This window comes from Chlorocebus sabaeus, chromosome 8 (assembly GCF_047675955.1).
Source record: "Chlorocebus sabaeus isolate Y175 chromosome 8, mChlSab1.0.hap1, whole genome shotgun sequence".
In the NCBI taxonomy this organism is placed as follows: domain Eukaryota; kingdom Metazoa; phylum Chordata; class Mammalia; order Primates; family Cercopithecidae; genus Chlorocebus; species Chlorocebus sabaeus.
In genome coordinates this window covers 39,225,035-39,246,358 of record NC_132911.1, presented here as the reverse complement: position 1 = coordinate 39,246,358, position 21,324 = coordinate 39,225,035, and the positions used below count along the sequence as shown (strand labels likewise).

At 33.8% G+C, this 21,324-nt stretch overlaps 1 protein-coding gene across 1 annotated transcript in view; it reads left to right on the top strand.

Moving 5' to 3' along the window:
• Positions 1 to 21,074, top strand: part of LOC103215663 (A disintegrin and metallopeptidase domain 3-like) — an 87,350-nt gene extending 66,276 nt beyond the window's left edge. The window contains exons 17-21 of the mRNA XM_007962249.3: positions 1,350 to 1,427; positions 3,288 to 3,402; positions 16,626 to 16,791; positions 18,037 to 18,087; positions 20,979 to 21,074. Of these exons, the coding sequence (XP_007960440.3) occupies positions 1,350 to 1,427; positions 3,288 to 3,402; positions 16,626 to 16,791; positions 18,037 to 18,085 (408 nt within the window). The 3' untranslated portion in view covers positions 18,086 to 18,087; positions 20,979 to 21,074. The remainder of the gene's footprint in view (positions 1 to 1,349; positions 1,428 to 3,287; positions 3,403 to 16,625; positions 16,792 to 18,036; positions 18,088 to 20,978) is intronic.
• The last annotated feature ends 250 nt before the right edge of the window (positions 21,075 to 21,324 follow it).

The following is a 21,324-nucleotide window of genomic DNA, read 5'->3' as shown; positions in this document are numbered from 1 at the left end:
AAAAATGTGAAATTTATATGACACAAAAACAGCTTGATTAGTCAAAGTAATCCTAACCAAAAAGAACAATGCTGGAAGCATCACATTACTTAGCTTTAAGTTACACTACAATCCAATGGTAACCAAAACAGCAAGATATAATTAAAAAATAGACACATAGATCAATGGAACAGAAAAGATATCCCAGAAATCCACATATTTACATCAAGTTGATCTTCAATAAAGCCAGCAAGAACATACATTGGGGAAAGGACCATCTTCAAAAAAGTGCTGGGAAAACTGGATAGCATATGCAGAAGAATGACATTGGACCCATTCCTCTCAGCATATACATGAACTAACTCAAGGTAGATTAAAGACCTAAACGTAAGATCTGAAACCATAAACACCCTAGAAGAAAACCTACAAAAAACTCTTGGACATTGGCCCAGGCAAAGAATACATGACCAAGTCCTCAAAAGCAAACACAATGAAAACAAAAGCAGACAAATGGGACTTAATTAAACTAAAAAGCTTCTACACAGCAAAGGAAACAACAGAGTAAACAGATAACCTACAGAATGGGAAAAAATATTTGCAAATTATAAATCCAACAAAGGACTAATATCCAGAATCTGCAAGGAACTCAAACGCAACAGCAACAAAATAACCAAGTAACCCCATTAACAAGTGGGCAAAGGACATGAATAGACGCTTCTCAAACTAAGACATACAAGTGGCCGAAAAACATGGGAAAAAATGCCCAACATCACCAACTATCAGAGTAAAACCTTAATGAGATACCATCTTACACAAGTCAGAATGTCTATTATTAAAAAGTCAAAAAACAATAGATGTCAAGAATGTGGAGAAAAAGGAAAGTTTATACACTGATGTTAGGAATGTAAATTAGTACAACCTCTTTGAGAAACAGTATGGAGATTTCTCAAAGTACTAAATATAGACCCACCATTTGACACAGCCACCGTACTACTCAAATACAAAATGAGCATAAAAATATCTCCTTCTAAGGGTCTATATGAGTAAATAAAAGAAAGGTGCATAAAAAGTGTTAAAAGAGGTCCTATAAATTAAAAATTGCTAGTACAAGCTGGCTACTTTTTTCTTGTACCAGTTTGCAATAAAAATGTATATTTCTGCTTTCTGAAAATATCTCATTTGTAATATTTCTTATTAAGTAATAACATACCATTTAGAATTGTTCCTACACTTTTTATTAAAATGTTATGAAATTCAGATTCATCTGTTCTGTATATCCCCTGTGCATATAATATTTGTACGAATATGATTCCTTATCTCTTGACTTTACATTTAGTATTTTTGTTGTTGTTTGCTTTGTAACATTTTAGGTATGTCATTCGCGTGGATGCAGATATCTTAGTGAGCTAAATATAACAAAATGTACTACAAATTGTGGACAGAATGGGGTATGTAACAGTTACTATTTTTCTCAGTATAATTATTTTAATCTATGTCAATAACATGTTCTATGATAATAACAAAGTTCACAAGTATTAGATGTGAAAATTTCTTTTTGAAAATTGTCATTAAATAAGGAAAGTAGATCCACTATTTTATACATACATATTATTTATGCATATAATCAGATTTTTATAGGCCTCATGAGCAAATAAGTTTACACTTTGTAAAAAATGCACCATGAAACAGAATCCCTTATTATGATATTAGATTAAGATGATTAAATTTTGGAAATGGATTTATTAAGGACTATACTTATACTTTTATGCCTATATATACATATTGTTTATAATTGAGTGTATGTGTACTTATATAATATTTATGAACATCCACACACTGTTATGCACATTGATTTATGAGATCAGAGTTTTCAATCCATTAAGATATGTTTCATTACTCAACAGCTTCAACCTATTTCACTATATGGCTCATCCATACTATATTTGAAATGCCATTCACTGATGGCCTTTCAATTAATGTTAAATTTTAGCTTAATTATTACAAATAGTGGTACAACAGGTATGATTGTAAATTTACCTTTGCACATTGATATGCTTTCTTAAATTATTAGCAAATTTGTTTGGGCTGAACATATGCACAATTCGAATTTGTCTAATTAATATACTGTCATCAAGAAACATTATACCAGTTTTTTCTCCCACCTATCATGTGTGAAAACGTGCATTTCCTCATATTCTGGCCAGATTAGTTGTATTAATCTTTTTAGTCTCTTTTAACATGCTAAGTCCATTGTTAATTTGCATTTATTTGATAATTAATAACACAGTTCCTAAGTATGTATGGTCATATCTGCCACTCACATTTCTGTCTGCTCATCTATTGTAAACTTATCTACTGGCTTATAGAAATGTTGTAAACTTTATAAGTCATTCTGAGCATGCGTTTGTCTCCTTGCGGTCAGTGTCTTCTGCTATATTGATGATTCTTTTCTTTTATAGTAATTCAGGAAAAAAGTGGCCTGCCTGTGTGATTTACATCAATTTTTCCCCAAAATTACTTACACATCTATTATTTACAGTTTCTTTTCTTTCTTACATAGTTTTAATTGACTTTCATAATGAATTTTGCATGCATTTATTTCTGAATTCTCTACTGGCCCTTTTTCCATTTGTCTGCCAGACCACATTTTTACATTTTTTTCTAGCTTTCTATATAAATTTTTTGTTTCTGTATCTGATTGAGCAAGCATCTTAAAATTTTGGCTTCCCCCCCTATTTTTTTAAATAAAATTTGGTTCTCATCACAACTATTTTTTTAAGTCCAACACAATTTATAATAAATTTTTACTCACACCATTCTATGGTTTCTAGCATTTGCAAATTATAAATCCAACAAAGGACTAATATCCAGAATCTGCAAGGAACTCAAACAACGCAACAGCAACAAAATAACCAAGTAACCCCATTAACAAGTGGGCAAAGGACATGAATAGACACTTCTGAAACTAAGACATACAAGTGGCCAAAAAACATGGGAAAATAATAATTTTCTGTGTAATCTGTATGCCCTTCCAATAAAAAGCATTTAAATTGTATCAAGAATGGTATTCACTTTATGAGAAATGTAAGAGACAAACAAGAAGTTACTTCTATGATGTTTGAAAATATATTGCATGAACATTTATTATACTACCTCTTATTTTTAAAATTATTTTTCATATTAAATTTAAAACTCCTTATATTAAATGGTAGTATTTTTAAACTTTACATTGACTAACAATCACATATAAGGCAGTTAATTTTTGGTTGTATATAAATGCTTTTTTTGTTTGTTTGTTTTGGTTTTAGATTTGCAATGACCGTTTCCATTGTCAATGTGATCCTGGTTATGCTCCTCCAGATTGTGATCCATCAATGTCATCACCAGGAGGAAGTATCGATGATGGATTTTGGCTTTCAGTAGGTTAGTCTCTAGATCTGTGTTTCAATACAGCTTTCTGCTCTCATAGAAATGATCTACATCTTTGCTGTCCTGTATAACTATCAAACACCTAACATGTGGATAATGCAACTAAGGAACTGAAATTTCAGCTGTATTTTACCTTATTTAATTTAAATTTAAATGACCACTGTGACTAGCGGCTACTAAATTGGATCTAGAGCCAGACAGCTCTAAATCTTTCTGCCAACCAAAATTTTCTGTATAGTTTTAATTCTCACCTAGAAACAAACATTTTAAAAGCCCTCCCCTTCACTTTAAGCAGGGTTCCCAGAATATTTCTGTTTATACGCAGAGTTTTCTATGTAAGTGTAGTTAAATTATAGAAAACATTGTAGTTTTATTATATAGTCTGTGTATTCCAAGGACGTCACCTACTGTGATATCCCAATTCACAATCAGATTCAATCTTTAAAGTTAACTGTAATATCGAAAGAGAAAAATCATTAAATTGTTCATGCCTACAGCATATGAATAGTCTGTGGCAATGAATATTTTTAAATTGATTTGATGAAAGTCATGAGTAAATATATTTGTTTTTACTAAACCTTTCTTTTACTATTAGAATTGTATACCTGAATAAATACTTGAGGAATGGATTCATATGTCAAATATGCTAAAGTGGCATATAACTAGATGTATGAATATCTTAATATGGTAACTTAAGAGCATAGGCGTTAAAGACAATAGGAGTTAAAGATCAAGAAAAAATATATGCCAAGAGGTTGTTAGAATGAGTTTCCTTGTTCCCACAACTTAGAATTTGGGGTACTTTATTGATAGATAATACTGAAGAAAATAGTTTCAGTTAATTTAGGAAGAAAAAAGTAATTGACATAAATATATACATAAGCAAATTAAAAGAAGAATAAATTAACCTATGCTCATCTTTCGCCAATGTTAAAATGTTACAAATCTGTCCTACAATGTCAAAACTGGGAAATGAACATTGGTAAAATACAGAGACCTTAATCAGATTTCTCCAGTATATTTACACTCATTTGTGTGTCTGTGTGTTTGTGTGTGTGTGTGTTCTATGCAATTTTATCACAGTTTAGATTTATGTTCAACTATCACAATGACAGTGCATAGCTGTATCATCACTACATGGTTGTCTAACATGACCCCGTGGTAGCTACATTTTTTTCTTTTCCCTCATCTCTAACTCTCCTTCCAACCACTAAATGATTCTCCATCTCTCTAGTTACGTGGTTTTATGAATGTTATATAAACAAAATCATATGGTTTTTATATTTGTGCAATTGACTTTTTTTCTTTAGCATAATTTCCATGAATAGGATCCAAGTTCTTGCATGTACCAATACTTAATTCTTTTTTATTCATGACTAGTTTTCATTTGTATGGATATGCCATAATTTTTTAACCTTTGATCCACTGAAGGACATTTGGGTGGTTTCCAGTTTTAGTTATTATGAATAACTCTGAGGTGAACATTCATGTGGAAGATTCTATGTGAAAATAATATTTTAGTTGTCTTGATACATGCACAAGACTGAAATAGCTGAGACATGTTGTAAACTACTTATAGTTTTAAAAGCAATTGCTAAATAATTTTTCAGAATAGCTGTACTGTTTGACAATCCCACCAACAATGTATGAATTACCCACGTTTTTGCACCCTCACCAACATTTGATTGTACCAGTTTTTTCTTTAATTTTAATCATTCTATTAGCTGTTTATTAATATCTCATTTGCACCTCCCCATGGTTAATGATTTTGAATATCTTTAATATGCTTATCTGGTTGTATATTCTATTTAGTGAAAAGTCTGTTCATACATTTTACCATTTACTAATTGGATTGTTTGTGTTTTTTAAATGTTCAGTGTTGAGAGATTTTATGTTTTTTAATTTTTATTTTTCATTATTATGGGTAAATAATAGTTGTATATGTTCATGGGGTACATGTGCTGTTTGTTAGACATACAGTGTGTATCAAATCATAGTAATTGGGGTATCCATCATCTCAAGCCTTTATTATTTATTGGTATTAGAAACATTCTAATCTCACTCTTTCAGTTATTTTAAAATATACAATAAATCATTGTTAACTATAGTCTCTCTACTGTGCTACTGAACACCAGACCTTATTACTTCTGACTGTATTTTTGTAACTGTTAACCATTCCCTTTTTATCTCCCCATCCCCACTACCCTTCCCAGGCTCTGGCAACTATGACTCCACTCTCTATGAGTTCAATTGTTTTGTTGTTTTTAGTTCCCACATATGAATGAAAACAGACAGGCACCATCTGTCTTTCTGTGCCTGGCTTATTTCACTTAACATAATAGCCTCCAATTCCATTCATGTTGTTGCAAATGACAGGATTTTATCCTTTCTATGGCTGAATAGCACTCGGTTGTGTATATGTACCACATTTTTAATCCATTCATCCACTGATGGACACTTAGGTTGATTCCATATCTTGGCTATTGTGAATAGTGCTGCTTTAAATAAACATAGGAGAGTAGGTATCTCTTCGATATACTGATTTCCTTTCTTTTAGATATATACTCAGCAGTGGGATTGCTGGATCCCGTGGTAATTCTATTTTAGTTTTTTTGAGGAATCTCCATACTGTTCTCTGTAGTGGCTATACTAATTTACATTCCCACCAACAGTGTGTACCAAGTGCTCCCCTTTCTCCACATTCTCACATTATTGCCTTTGTTTTGGATAAAAACTATTTTAACAGGGATAAGATGGTATTTCACTGTGGTTTTTAGTGGCATTTCTTTGATGATCAGTGATGTTGAACCCCTTTTCATATAGCTGCTTGCCATTTGTATGCCTTATTTTGAGAAATGTCTATTCAGATCTTTTGCCCATTTTAAAAATATTTTACTGAGTTGTTTGAGCTCCTTACATATTCTGGTTATTAATCCCTTGTCAGATGGGTAGTTTGCAAATATTTTTTTCTGTTCTGTAGGTTGTCCCTTCACTTGGTTGATTGTTTCCTTTTCTATGTAGAAGCTTCTTAGCTTGATGTGAGTGGATTTGTCAATTTTTGCTGTGATTGCCTGAGCTTCTGAGGTCTTACTCAAGAAGTCTGTGCCCAAATCAATGTCCTTCAGAGGTTTCCCCGTATTTTGTTCTAGTTGTTTTACAGTTTAGGGTCTTAGACTGAAGTCTTTAATCCATTTTTATTTGATTTTTGTATATGGCAAGAGATAGGGATTTAGTGTCATTCTTCTGCTTATGGCTATCTAGTTTTCCCAGCACTATTTATTGAAGAGATTGTTCTTTCCCCAATGTATGTTCTTGACACCTTTATTGAAAATAAATTGACTTTAAGTGGATTAATTTGTGCATTCTTTATTCTGTTCCATTTTTCTGTATATCCGTTTTATTCCAGCATCAGGCTATTTTTGTTACTATAGCTTTGTATAGTGTAAGGTCAGGTAACATGATTCCTCCAGTTTTGTTCTTTTTGCTCAGGATTACTTTGACTACTCTGTGTCTTTTGTCATTCTATATGCATTTTAGGATTACTTTTTCTATTTCTGTGAACAATTGCATTGAATCTGTAGATTGCTTTGTGTGGTAAAGGCATTTTAACATTGTAGAACTGTTAAATTCAGTAAAGGTGCAGAATACAAAATGCCAACAGCCAACAATCTGAAAAACAAATGAAGAAAGAAAGTCCATTTACAATAGCTACAAATAAGATGAACTACCTAGGAATAAACTAAAAGAAGTGAAATATCTCTACAATAAAAATTATAAAACATTGATGAAAGAAATTGAGGAAAAAAGAAAAAAATGCTATGTTTATGAAAGATTTTATGTTTTACAGATACAAGTATTTTTTTGGATGTGTGATTTGTGTATATTTTCTCCAAGTCTATAATTTGTTTTTTCTCAGAACAAAATTTCTCTTTATACGACTTTTACTTGATAAGGTCCACTTTTTTAGTTACTGGGTTGTGCTTCTGGTGTCAAGTATATGACCTCTCTATGAGTATTAGGACCTGAAGATTTAAAAAGTATAGCCTTATGGTTTCCATTGAAGCCCATAATATATTTTAAAGTAATTTTATATAGGATGAGAGATATAAGTCAAGATTAAATTTTTGATAAATGGGTGTTCATTTACTCTAGCATATTTTTTAAATTTTTTATTTCCATAGCTTTTTGGGGAAACAGGTGGTATTTGGTTACATGAATAAGTTTTTCAGTGGCGGTTTGTGAGATTTTGGTGCACCCATCACCTGAGCAGTATACACTGAACCCAATTTGTAGTCTTTTATTCCTCACCCCCTTCCCATCCTTTTCCCCTGAGTCCCCAAAGTCCAGTGCATCTTTCTGATGCCTTTGCATCCTCATAGTTTAGCTCCCATTTATGAGTGAGAACATATGATGTTCGGTTTTCCATCCTGGAGTTACTTCACTTAGAATAATAGTCTTCAATCCCATCCAGGTTGCTGCAAATGCCATTAATTCATTCCTTTTAATGGCTGAGTAGTGTTTCATCATAAATGTATGTATCATCACACAGTTTCTTTATCTCACAGTTTCTTTATCCACTTATTGATTGATGGGCATTTGGATTGGTTCCACATTTTTGCAATTCCAAATTGTGCTATTATAAACATGTGTGTGCAAGTATCTTTTTCATATGAGTTCTTTTTAATGTACACAAATCAGTAGCTCTCCTATATGCCAACGGTGACCAAGATGAGAATAAAATCAAGAATTCAACTCCTTTACAATAGCTGCAAAAAATAAAATAAAATATTAGGAATATACCTAACCAAGCAGTTGAAAGACATGTACAAGGAAAACTACAAAACACTGCTGAAAGAAATCCTAGAGGATACAAATAAATGGAAACAGATCCCATGCTCATGAATGGGTAGAATCAATATTGTCAAAATGACCATACTGCCAAAAGCAGTCTACAAATTCAACACAATTTCCATCAAAATACCACCGTCATTCTTCACAGAAAATAATCCTAAAGTTCATATGGAACCAAAAGAAAGCCCGCATAGCCAAAGCAAGACTAAGCAAAAAAAACAAATCTGGAGGCATCACATTACCTGATTTCAAACTATACTATAAGGCCATAGTCACTGACACAGCATGGTACTGGTATAAAAATAGACATATAGACCAGTGAAACAGAATAGAGAACTCAAAAATAAACCCAAATACCTACAGCCAGCTGGTCTTCGACAAAGCAAACGAAAACATAAAGTGGGGAAAGGACACCCTGTTCAACAAATGGTGCTGAGAAAATTGGCAAGTCACATGTAGAAGAATAAAACTGGGTCCTCATCTCTCACCTTATACAAAAATCAACTCAAGATGGATTAAGGCCTTAAATCCAAGACCCGAAACTACAAAAATTCTAGCATAATTTTTTAGAAACATTATCTTTCATCTATTGAATTGTTTTGCACCTTTGTCAAAAATTAATTAAACATATTTTCATTGGTATTTTACTAGGTCTCTGTTCGGTTCCATTGATTTGTCTTATTCCATACACTAATACCACATTCTTTAACATCAGGGAAAAAAAGGAATTTCTGTCACTTTATTCTTTTTTTTTTTCAAAATTGCTGCAGCTGTTCTCAGAGCTCTTCTTTGTCTATATGCATACATAGTAGCATAAGTTCATCTATCTTTATTTAAAAATCTTGCTGTGATTTTTACAAATCAATTTAGGAAGAATTTACATCTTCATTATTATTGGATCTTTCAGTCTATGAACACAGTATATCTCTCCATTTGAAAGAAATCAAAGAAATCTGCTTTGATTTCTTTCATGAGGCTATTGTAATTTTTACCATGTCCTGTGCATTTATTATTTCATTTTTATTTCATTATCTTCAGAGCAATTTTAGGTGATGTTGGATGTTTTTTATATTTTGATTTCCCCTTGTTCCTTGTTAATATGCAAATACACCATTGATTTTTGCACATCAATTCTGTATTTCCCAATATAATTGAATTCGGTTTTCTGAGATTTTTTTTTTTTTTTTTGCAAGTTCTTTGGGATTTCTACATAGGTGATTATGCCATCTTCAAATAGGTTTGAAGATAACAGCTTTCTTTCTTCCTTTCCAGTATGTATAACTTTTATTATTTTATTGCACTTTCCTAGACTTTCCAGGCCTATGTTGAATAAGAGTTGTAAACAACTCACCTTAATAATTATTTTAGCAGAAAAGAATTTATTATTTCACCATTAAGTATGATGGTAGCTGTAGGGCTTTTGTAGATATTATTTATTAGTTTGAGGAACTTCCTTTAATACGTATTCATTGAGATGTTTTGTATTAATTTTTCAAATGCTTTTTAGTATCAGTTGATAGGAACGTATGAACTTTGTACTTCACTGATATGATCAATTACATTGATTTTTAATTTTGAATCAATTTTGAAAATATAAAATAAATTCTTCATCATGATTTATTAATTTGTGTACTTTACTAAATTTGATTTGTTAATATTCTGTTGAGGATTTTTGTGTCTAGGTTGGTGAGAGATATTGCCTGCCTCTCTCTCTCTCTCTGTCTCTCTCTCTCTCTTTCTTTCTCTGTCTCTCTCTTCCTTGTATTTGTTTTATGTTGTTTTGTTGTCGACTAAAACTGACATCATAAAATGAATTGGGAAGTGTTTACTCCTCTTGTGTATTCTAGAAGTGATTGCTTAAAATTAGCATTAAAAAAAATTTAGTAATAATGTCCAGTGAACTCATATGGGTCTGAAGATTTATTCTGTGGGAAGCTTTTAAAATTAAGATATTTCTTAAATAAATATTTTCTTAATAAATATGTAGACAATAATATTATCTGTTTCATATTAGATGAGTTAAAGTAGGTTACACTTTTTCATGGAACTGACCAACTGATTTCTTTTTACTTCTATCAATTACTAAGAGAGGGTTTTTTAAAAATTCTAATCATAATTATGTATTTTTTTTTCATTTTATCAGTTAGTTTGTATTTCATTTTATTTTGATTTTTCTTCATTATTGCATGTGTAGTTTAGATTCATTTCTGGTACATTGTTGCTTTTACTATTTCTGTAATGTTTATCTTTGTCTTGAATTCTATTTTGCCTGAAATTAACCCTTATTAGTTACCTATAACTTGTAGGCCCAAAACTGTTTTTTTAATTTAAAAAACACATTACAAGAAATATATAAAAGTAGAAATAAAAATAGTGAAATCAGCTTTATGAAAAATTTCAATAAAAAATTTTATGTGTAGAAAACTCAATATTTTACTCTAGTCTTTGAAGGGTATATAACTAAAGTGCTCTATGTGTTTTGAATACAGTTCCTGCTGCCAAACATGGATCTAGATCATATCCTTTCTATGACTGTGAGGAACATTTGAAGTACATCTCTAGTAGGTTAGAGGCGACAATGCTTTGTGATTCTTTTTTTGTGTGTGCATTTATATCTTCAAAAGACAACTTTGATGGTCACAGTTTTCCTGATGTTATCCTCTTTGTACTATAATCAAAATATTTTCAGTTCATTTTAATAAACATCTAAAATAATTACTAAGTTTTTAAACTCCTACATTGACTCCATTCAATCAACTCTGCATAAATATTCAACTTCACTATGTGTCCACTTGTGAACAATATCCAATAAATGTTCATGTACATCTTCCATAGAAGCTAGAATACTATTTATTCTAAATCTTATTTACAGTGCAAGAAATCCCAGGTATTTATGAAAAATATTGCTTGCTGAAGTCCTTCCTATTACATGAGTACTGGATGAGAATTTTATGTATCCATTTTGTCTTTTGAAATATATCATTGACTCACTGATTCTTCACTTGAAAAAAATTAGGATATCATCATCTAAAGACTTGTAGTCTGACATTTCATTTATATGGTCAATTGCAACATTTTTGTAGACTAAATGTTTGCATTCCTCAACATTTTTATTATGTAACCTAGTTCATAATGTGATGGTACTTGGAGGTGGAGTTTTTGGTATCTAATTAGGTCATGAAGGCAGAGCCCTCTTGAATGGGATTAGTGTTCTAATAAAAGAAAGCAAGAGAGATCCTTCATCCCTTCCACTATGTAAGGTTAGAATGAGAAGGTGGTTATGAACCAGAAAATAGGCCCAGAGAATAAATCTGCCAGTGCCTCTATTTTGGAATTCCCTGCCTCCAGAATGATGAAAGATATATTTCTGTTGTTTGTAAGCCACCCAGTTTATGCTATTTTTGTTACAACAGCCTGAACAGACTGTTAATAACAGATTATTAATAAGATAACCATTACAGGCTAAACTGTTGCTTTATGTTTCTTTACGTCTGTCAGATTAATAATTGTATAATATTTTCCTTCATCAATAGTCTTCCTCATATTATTACAAGCAGTAAAAAAAGGCTGAATTCTCAAATGTGTTCAACAAAAGCTATGACAGAAAGACAGAAGTCTCCAGGACTTTGTTGTACTTTCTTGATAGTTGATATATCACATTGGACAAAAATATAAGAAAGCTGAAGTTTTCCAGAGGAATAAAAAATGGATCCCAGAAATAAATCTTCACATGTATGGTCTAATGATTTTCAAGAATGCCTAGACCATTTATTGAGAGAAATTTCAGTCTTTTCAATGCACCATGTTGAGATACCTAGGTATTTGCATGCAAGAGAATGAGGTAGGGCCCTTAGTGATACCATATACAAAAATTAACTCAAAATGGATCAACAATCTAAATGTAAGAACTAATATTATAAACCCTTAAAACAGAAGACATAACAGGAAATTGTAATAGCATGGAATTGGGCAATGATTTCTCTGATATGACTCCAAAAGCACCATCAGTAAATGAAAAAACAGATAAATTAGGATCCATCATGATTACAAACTGTTGTGCATCAAAGGATATTATCAAGAGTGAAAATATAATCCATAGAATGGCCAAAAATATTTAAAATAATCTATCTAATGAGGGATTAATATTAGGAATATATAAAGAACTCTTACAAGTCAGTAACAACAACAAAACAAATAATTTCATTTAAAAATGGGCAAAGTAGTTGAATATTTTTAATACATCTTTGAGGAAATGTAAAGCTGGGGAGCAGACTAGTAAGCACAAGAAAATGTGTGTTTTTCACATATTAACATTACTAATCCTTGGAGAAATACAAGTAAAAACCATAATGAAATACCAATTTGTACCTATTAGGATGGCTATTACAAAGAAAATTCAAAGCATATCGAGTGTTGACCAGGATATGAAAAAATTGGAACTCTTTGCATTACTGGTGAAAATGTAAAATAATGTGGTCTTTGTGGAAAACATCATGCTGGTTCTAAAAATATTAAACACAGAATTAGCATATCATCCAGGAATTCCACATCTACGTATATGCCCAAAAATAGTAAAAGCAGAGACTCGAGCAGATATTTCTTTTATATATATATATATTTACTTTAAGTTCTAGGGCACAACGTGCAGGTTTGTCACATATGTATACATGTGCCATGTTGGTGTGCTGCACCCATTAACTCGTCATTTACATTAGGTATATCTCCTAATGCTAGCCTTACCCCCTACCCCCACCCCATAACAGGCCCTAGTGTGTGATGTTCCACTTCCTGTGTCCAAGTGTTGTCATTGTTCAATTCCCACTTATGAGTGAGAGCATGCGGTGTTTGGTTTTCTGTTCTTGTGATAGCTTGCAGAGAATGATGGTTTCCAGCTGCATCCATGTCCCTACAAAGGACACGAACTCATCCTTTTTTATGGCTGTATAGTATTCCATGATATATATGTGCCACATTTTCTTTTTTTTTTTTTTTTGAGACGGAGTCTTGCTCAGTCGCCCAGGATGGGGTGCAGTGTCGCGATCTCGGCTCACTGCAAGCTCCGACGCCCGGGTTCACGCCATTCTCCTACCTCAGCCCCCTAAGCAGCTGGGACTGCAGGCACCCGCCACTATGCCCAGCTAATTTTTTTTTTTTTTGTATTTTTAGTAGAGATGGGATTTCACCATGTTAGCCAGGATGGTCTCGATCTCCTGACTTCATGATCCGCCCGTATCGGCCTTCCAAATTGCTGGGATTATAGGCATGAGCCACCGCGACTGACTGTGCCACATTTTCTTAATCCAGTCTGTCACTGATGGACATTTGGGTTGATTCCAAGTCTTTGCTATTGTGAATAGTACTGCAATAAACATACGTGTGCATGTGTCTTTATAGCAGCATGATTTATAATCCTTTGGGTATATACCCAGTGATGGGATGACTAGGCCAAATGATATTTCTAGTTCTAGATCCTTGAGGAATCGCCACACTGTTTTCCACAATGGTTGAACTAGTTTACAGTCCCACCAACAGTATAAAAGTGTTCCTATTTCTCCACATCCTCTCCGGCACCTGTTGTTTCCTGACTTTTTAATGATTGCCATTCTAACTGGTGTGAGATGGTATCTCATTGTGGTTTTGATTTGCATTTCTCTGATGGCCAGTGATGATGAGCATTTTTTCATGTGTCTGTTGGCTGTATGAATGTCTTCTTTTGAGAAATGTCTGTTCATATCCTTTGCCCACTTTTTGATGGGGTTGTTTGTTTTTTTCTTGTAAATTTGTTTGAGTTCTTTGTAGGTTCTGGATATTAGCCCTTTGTCAGATGAGTAGATTGCAAAAATTTTCTCCCATTCTGTAGGTTGCCTGTTCACTCAGATGGTAGTTTCTTTTGCTGTGCAGAAGCTCTTTAGTTTAATTAGATCCCATTTGTCGATTTTGGCTTTTGCTGCCGTTGCTTTTGGTGTTTTAGACATGAAGTCCTTGCCCATGCCTATGTCCTGAATGGTATTACCTAGGTTTTTTTCTAGGGTTTTTATGGTTTTAGGTCTAACATTTAAGTCACTAATCCATTTTGATTTAATTTTTGTATAAGGAGTAAGGAAAGGATCCAATTTCAGCTTTCTACTTATGGCTAGCCAATTTCCCGGCACCGTTTATTAAATAGGGAATCCTTTCCCCATTTCATGTTTTTGTCAGGTTTATCAAAGATCAGATGGCTCTAGATGTGTGGTATTATTTCTGAGGACTCTGTTCTGTTCCATTGGTCTATATCTCTGTTTTGGTACCAGTACCATGCTGTTTTGGTTACTGTAGCCTTGTAGTATAGTTTGAAGTCAGGTAGCATGATGCTTCCAGCTTTGTTCTTTTGACTTAGGATTGTCTTGGCAATGCAGGCTCTTTTTTGGTTCCATATGAACTTTAAGGTAGTTTTTTCCAATTCTGTGAAAAAGCCATTGGTATCTTAATGGAGATGGCATTGAATCTGTAAATTACCTTGGGTAGTATGGCCATTTTCACAATATTGATTCTTCCTATCCATGAGCATGGTATGTTCTTCCATTTGTTTGTGTCCTCTTTCATTTCACTGAGCAGTGGTTTGTAGTTCTCCTTGAAGAGGGCCTTTACATCCCTTGTAAATTGGATTCCTAGGTATTTTATTCTCTTTGAAGCTATTGTGAATGGGAGTTCATTCATGATTTGGCTCTCTGTTTGTTAGTGGTGTATAAGAATGCTTGTGATTTTTGCACACTGATTTTGTATCCTGAGACTTTGCTGAAGTTGCTTATCAGCTTAAGGAGATTTTGAGCTGAGACAATGGGGTTTTCTAAATAGACAATCATGTCATCTGCAAACAGGGACAATTTGCCTTCTTTTCCTAACTGAATACCCTTCATTTCTTTCTCTTGCCTGATTGTCCTAGACAGAACTTCCAACGCTATGTTGAATAGGAGTGGTGAGAGAGGGCATCCCTGTCTTGTGCCAGTTTTCAAAGGGAATTTTTCCAGTTTTTACCCATTCAGTATGATATTGGCTGTGGGTTTGTCATAAACAGCTCTTATTATTTTGAGGTACGTTCCATCAATACCGAATTTATTGAGCGTTTTTAGCATGAAGGGCTGTTGAATTGTGTCAAAGGCCTTTTCTGCATCTATTGAGATAATCATGTGGTTTTTGTCTTTGGTTCTGTTTATATGCTGGATTACGTTTATTGATTTGCATATGTTGAACCAGCCTTGCATCCCAGGGATGAAGCCCACTTGATCATGGTGGATAAGTTTTTTGATGTGCTGCTGGATTCCGTTTGCTAGTATTTTATTGAGGATTTTTGCATCTATGTTCATCAGGGATATTGGTCTAAAATTCCCTTTTTGTCTTGTGTCTCTGCCAGGCTTTGGTATCAGGATGATGTTGGCCTCATAAAATGAGTTAGGGAGGATTCCCTCTTTTTCTATTGATTGGAGTAGTTTCAGAAGGAATGGTAGCAGCTCCTCCTTGTACTCAAGCAGATGTTTCTATACCCATGCTTATAGCAGCATTAGTCACAATAGCCAAAACATGGAAAACCCAAAAGTTTATTGACAAGTAAATGAATAACCATAATAAGGTGTAGAGATACAATGGAAGATTATTCACCCTTGAAATGAACAATCCTGTCACACCCTATAATGTAGATATAAACTGAAGACCTTATGATCAGTGAAATAAGCCTGTCACAACATGACAAATATACGATTCTGCTTCTATCATGTACCTAGAGTAGTCAAACTCAGAGTCAAAGTAGAATGGCGGTTACCAGGGGCTGAGTTCTGCTTCCATTAGTACCTAGGTTAGTTAGATTCATGGAGTCAAAGCAGAATAATGGTGGTTCCCCTGGGGAGAGGGAAAAATGGTGGATTAATACTGAGTGGGTAAAAAATTTCAGTTTTGCAGAATGAGAAAGTTCTGAAGCAGGGTGGTGGTGATGGTTGCACATCAATGTGTATGTACTTAATGCAGTTCACAAAAAGAAATATGATGCACTAAAATAGATTATGTTATATAAGTAAATATTAAGTATACATGAAGGGATTATAAGTAAATTTATGTCAATAAATATGTATTTTTACGTCAATAAAATAAGTACATTTATGACAATATTACATATTGTCAATGATAGTGTATTGTCAATTATATGTATAAGTGTATTGACTTGACATACAAAATGTGTAATGCACTTTGGGGCCCAGTCAGAGAAGGCTAAAAACACTTTTAAATTCAAATATATTCATTCTTTAACTGTGTTGAGTTCTAAATTTCTATAATTCAAATTATGGTATGATTTGATCATTTTTCAAATAGTTAAAAAGGTACTCTCATGTTTTCAGATAAAAGTGTACCCTTGTTTCCAAAACAACATGCTGCTCCTAAAAACAATGGTCTTTTGATCAGTTTCTACATTTTTTCACCTTTGCTCATTTTAATTGCTATTGTTAGTCTTAAATGGAATAAAATGAAGAGATATTGGAGCAAAGTGGGAACAGTAAGCAGCAGGTAAGTAAATGTATTATTTTTAATTTAATATTAAAATTGATTATGGAAAGAATTCAGTGCAATTCAGAATCCAAGAAGGGACTCTAGGATGGATTGGATGAATGTTTAGAAATATTGAGTAAGCTTGCCTGTAATCCTAGCACTTTGGGAGGCCGAGGCAGGCAGATTGCCTGAGCCCAGGAATGTGAGACCAGCCTGGGCAACACGGTGAGACCCCATCTCTACTAAAATACAAAAAATTAGCCAGGCGTGCTGGCATGCACCTGTAGTCCCAGCTGTCCCAGCTACTTGGGAGGCTGAGGCAGGAGAATTGCTTGAACCCCGAAACCGGAGGTTGCAGTGAGCCAAGATCATGCCACTGCACTCCAGCCGGGGCAACAGAGTGAGACAAGAAATATTGAGTAAGTTCTCAGCATATAACAGTTTTTTGTTTGTTTTTTGTTTTGTTGTGTTGTGTTTTTATTTCAGTCATCTGAGTATCTTGCATGTTCTTATAGGGCCAAGAACAATTAAAGCTATTCAGTAAAGCCTCGTTGCCTTTCACATAGATATTCAAGTTCTCTGCAATTGTTTAGGAAGTTCTGTTGACTTCCCAAGGAACCCCATTTCTCTTGCATTGACAACCAGTTGTGCCAAAAGGTCCACAGAAATAGTCAGGGAAGAAAATTTTGTGAATAGAATATGTAGAAGGCAAGAAAAATAGGATATGGTACAGAATAAGGGAGAGAACTCAGATAGGATACTTTGTATTTTGTGCATAATTAATATGGCTCATGTTTTTCGGAAATTATAGGTAAGGTAACTTGTACAGCTTTTTTCTTTTTTACTCTAACACCATATCAAACCATAATTTGCTTTATGAATATGTAGGGATTTGAGAATTCAAAAGGAAGAACAAGTGGGATCATTGATTAAAACTGACAAAATCTGATCACAACAGCCTAAGTTTTACAACAGTAAGTGGTTTCAGGGCCGCCAGGGTAAGAAATGAAGTAGGGCTGAAGCAAAAAAGGATAGCAATGAACCAGATGATCAGGTACTAGGTCATTCTCTTTAGCAGTCGAAGGCTTTATAATTGATGTCACCCCTTCTTGTCTATGTCCGTTGTTTCCAAATTGACTCCTCTGCTTGCACTTGGCCATTTCATACATATTAATTGATTAATTAGTGCCAATCTAGCTTTTTAAACTTTTCTTGATTTCGCTCAAGATTACAGTGTTTCCTAATGTTATCTCTTTTATACAGATCTATCTCAGAAGACAGCAGTAGTAACAACAGCCAGTCACAGAGTTAAAGGTGATGTGAAATAATCAAATTGTTAAGAAAATAACTCATGGAGTATTTTTTTACTTTTAGCAATACCTCAGTATGAAAAAACTATTATTCCCATATTTCATCATCTTGACTCCTATTTATTAATACCATATAGTAAAACAAAGATAAGAGAATATATTTGATGTTAATCATGTTTTATACTTATTTAGAAATATTTAATGTTAACTAATATTAGCCAGAGATGTATTGAACAACATTTTTGTAATAAGGAATGATGTTACAGAGATTATAAATATTTTTGTAAAATATTCATAAACAATCATACCTCCTCTGGCCTTATTTAAGGTTATCATTGGGCGATTTACACAGATTGTCTCTCCACATTTACGATGATTGATCCTTACTAAAATGCCATAGATATTGTTACCGGTATTTTAGAGATGAGGAAATGGATAAAAGGAAATAAATTGATTCCCCAGGAAAATAGAATTTTAGTGAGTATTGTAGTGGAGTTTAACTTAAGACAATCGGACTTCAGAATTTAAACTCTTAAGACTGCCACAATCTTGAACAAATATAGCCTGATATATGACTGGGGATTGGGAATGGAATTTACATCGATTGAGACACATGAGATGCCAGGCAAAATGTTAAATGCACCTTTCTTCAAAGGCAGAAAGGTACTTTTTAAAAAATTTTTAACATGAGATAAAATAGGCATTCATATATATTGTTCAAAGTTCTAATTCATATGTGTAAAGAAATAATTATATTTGATGTGTTAGGCCTATCACTGGGAGTAAATGGAAAATTCAAAACTTCAACCATGAGTGAGATCAAGAGTTCATCTAATTGCTTAGCTGCCATTCCCTCATATCTGACTTTGTTGACAGTTAAGTCAATGGATCTCTGTTTCCTTATCTGCCACTAAGCATTGGGAATTAGAGAGACACTAGGGCCCAAGCTTTCTTATTTTAAATTGTAAGTGGATCATCATAAATACTACTCCCCTTATCCTAGGAAAAAGTCAAAACCAGACATCCAGGCTTTCCCAGAGATAAAGATAGAGCTTTTCCATTCCAGCTGCACATCAAATCTACCCCACACAGGCATATATTGGCATTATCCATGCAAATATCTTCATAGCAGCTTTCAAAACATATATATGTTATATGATGCTAAAATAAGTCAGGAATATTGGAGAAATATCAGGGATGTCATTCTATCTGGAGAAGAGTTACCAAGAGGGTTGCAGTTGTGATGAGGTCGGAGAAGTAACACCCATGGAGGGTCTTGGCGCTCTTGGAGGCCATCTGTCTTACTTTGAGTGAAAGGAATCACTGGATGGTGCATGTGCTTACACTTTAAAAAGCTGCTTTGTTGAAAAGAAACAGCTATATGATGGCAAGAGTAGATGTGGAGAAACTACTGCAATAATCCAGGAGAGAAAAGATGGCGCTTCAGACCGGGGTGGTAAGGATGGTTTTATGGATACATTTTGAAGGTAATGCAACAGAATGTACTGACAGTTTGGATGCAGAATGTAAGAAAAAAAATGCTTAAATAACATGGCTATTGATATACAGCAGGAAAATAGCAAGGCTAAAAAGTAAAATCACCCCTCTTTATTTACAAAATTTTGGCTTTTTTTTTTTTTTTTTTTTTTTTTTTTTTTTGAGATGGAGTCTCACTCTGTTGCCCAGGCTGGAGTGCAATAGCACAATATTGACTCACTGCAACCTCTGCCACCTGGGTTCAGGTGATTCTCCTGCCTCAGCCTCCTGAGTAGCTGAGACTACAGGCACACACCACCACACTCAGCTAATTTTTGTATTTTTAGTACAGACAGGGTTTCACCATGTTGGCCAGGATGGTCCCGATATCCTGACCTCGTGATCTGCCCTCCTCGGCCTCCCAAAGTGCTGGGAATTTGCAAGTTTATGAATGCTGAGATGTAAAATCCATGTAGGTAACCATGAGCCAAAATAAGTATCTTGTATGTCACAATGAGGAGTTTAAATATTCTTCTATATGACCAAGAACATAGGTAAGGTACTTTTCAAGATGGTAAGAAAAGGATTTGGTACTATATGTCTTGCAGTTTACAAATTTCACTGGGATAAAATAGGGAAAGTAGATTCAGTCACAAATGGAAAGTAGTGACGCTGTTAAGAGACTGTTGGATGCACAGGAAAGGTGTGATGAGGACAGGATTGGAGAGGAGGACAAGCACAAAAATGTTTTCAGAGGTATGACAGAGGCCCGATCTGTTAGAGTAGTGACTGGATGGACGTTTTTGGGTTAGAATAAAAGAGAGAACTAAAAAAACCTCCACTCTTCTGACAGAATGGATAGTGACACCTTTTACCAGTGACACATTTTATAGTAGAGAAATAACTGGTTTTGTTTGGGGTGAGGAAGTGGAGAGGATTGAAGAGTTAGTTTGTCTTTGAACAAGTGTATGTTAGAACCCACTGGAAATGGACAGAGGGTTTTTGAAAGTTCTTTTCCTCCTCAGATACATAGAGAAAAATTTATAGTAATTCTTTCCTATTTTTTCACATATTTCTATTGCTGTTTTTTCTGTTTCCTTTTTGTGGTTTTCCTTTATAATTTTCTTCTGTTTCTTTGTTGATGATTTTCATTTATCCATGTAAAGTTTAGAGACTGTGTAAATTTAAAATATAAATATCAATTTATAATATTCCCTTTTAATGTAGCTATTACAATCCATTTATGAAACATAAATTTAGATTTATAAATTTCCTGAATCACAGACATAGACTGCACCAGTATAATCAGTGTCTCTTTATACTAATTAAGTGCTCTACCCATAGTTGAATAGTAAATAACAGCTTTTATTAACAATGGAGATTTAACATTTTTATTTTTTTGTATTTCCTCTGCAACAGTAACAAAGTGATAAAATCAAAGCCATCGGATGAAGAAAGGATATTACCAAGAAACTCACCATTAACTTAAAACTTTCAATTTCACAAAACAAAATAAATCATATGACTAAAAGCATACAAGCTTGTGTCTATTGATTCTTCTACCCTCCATGATCCTTTAGCAGGAGATGAGCAGCTTCGTCTCTTTGTAACTTTGGAAGTTGTTACATCATAAGCTTTAAAGCCTTCTGAAACAGGAGAGTTCAGTGATCTCCTTCACAGGACATGTGGCAGGGGAGTGGCTCACCTGTTCGGATGCCCCTGCTCAAAGCCCTCGTTTGCTCATCTGCTTGTCTTGCCACATCTG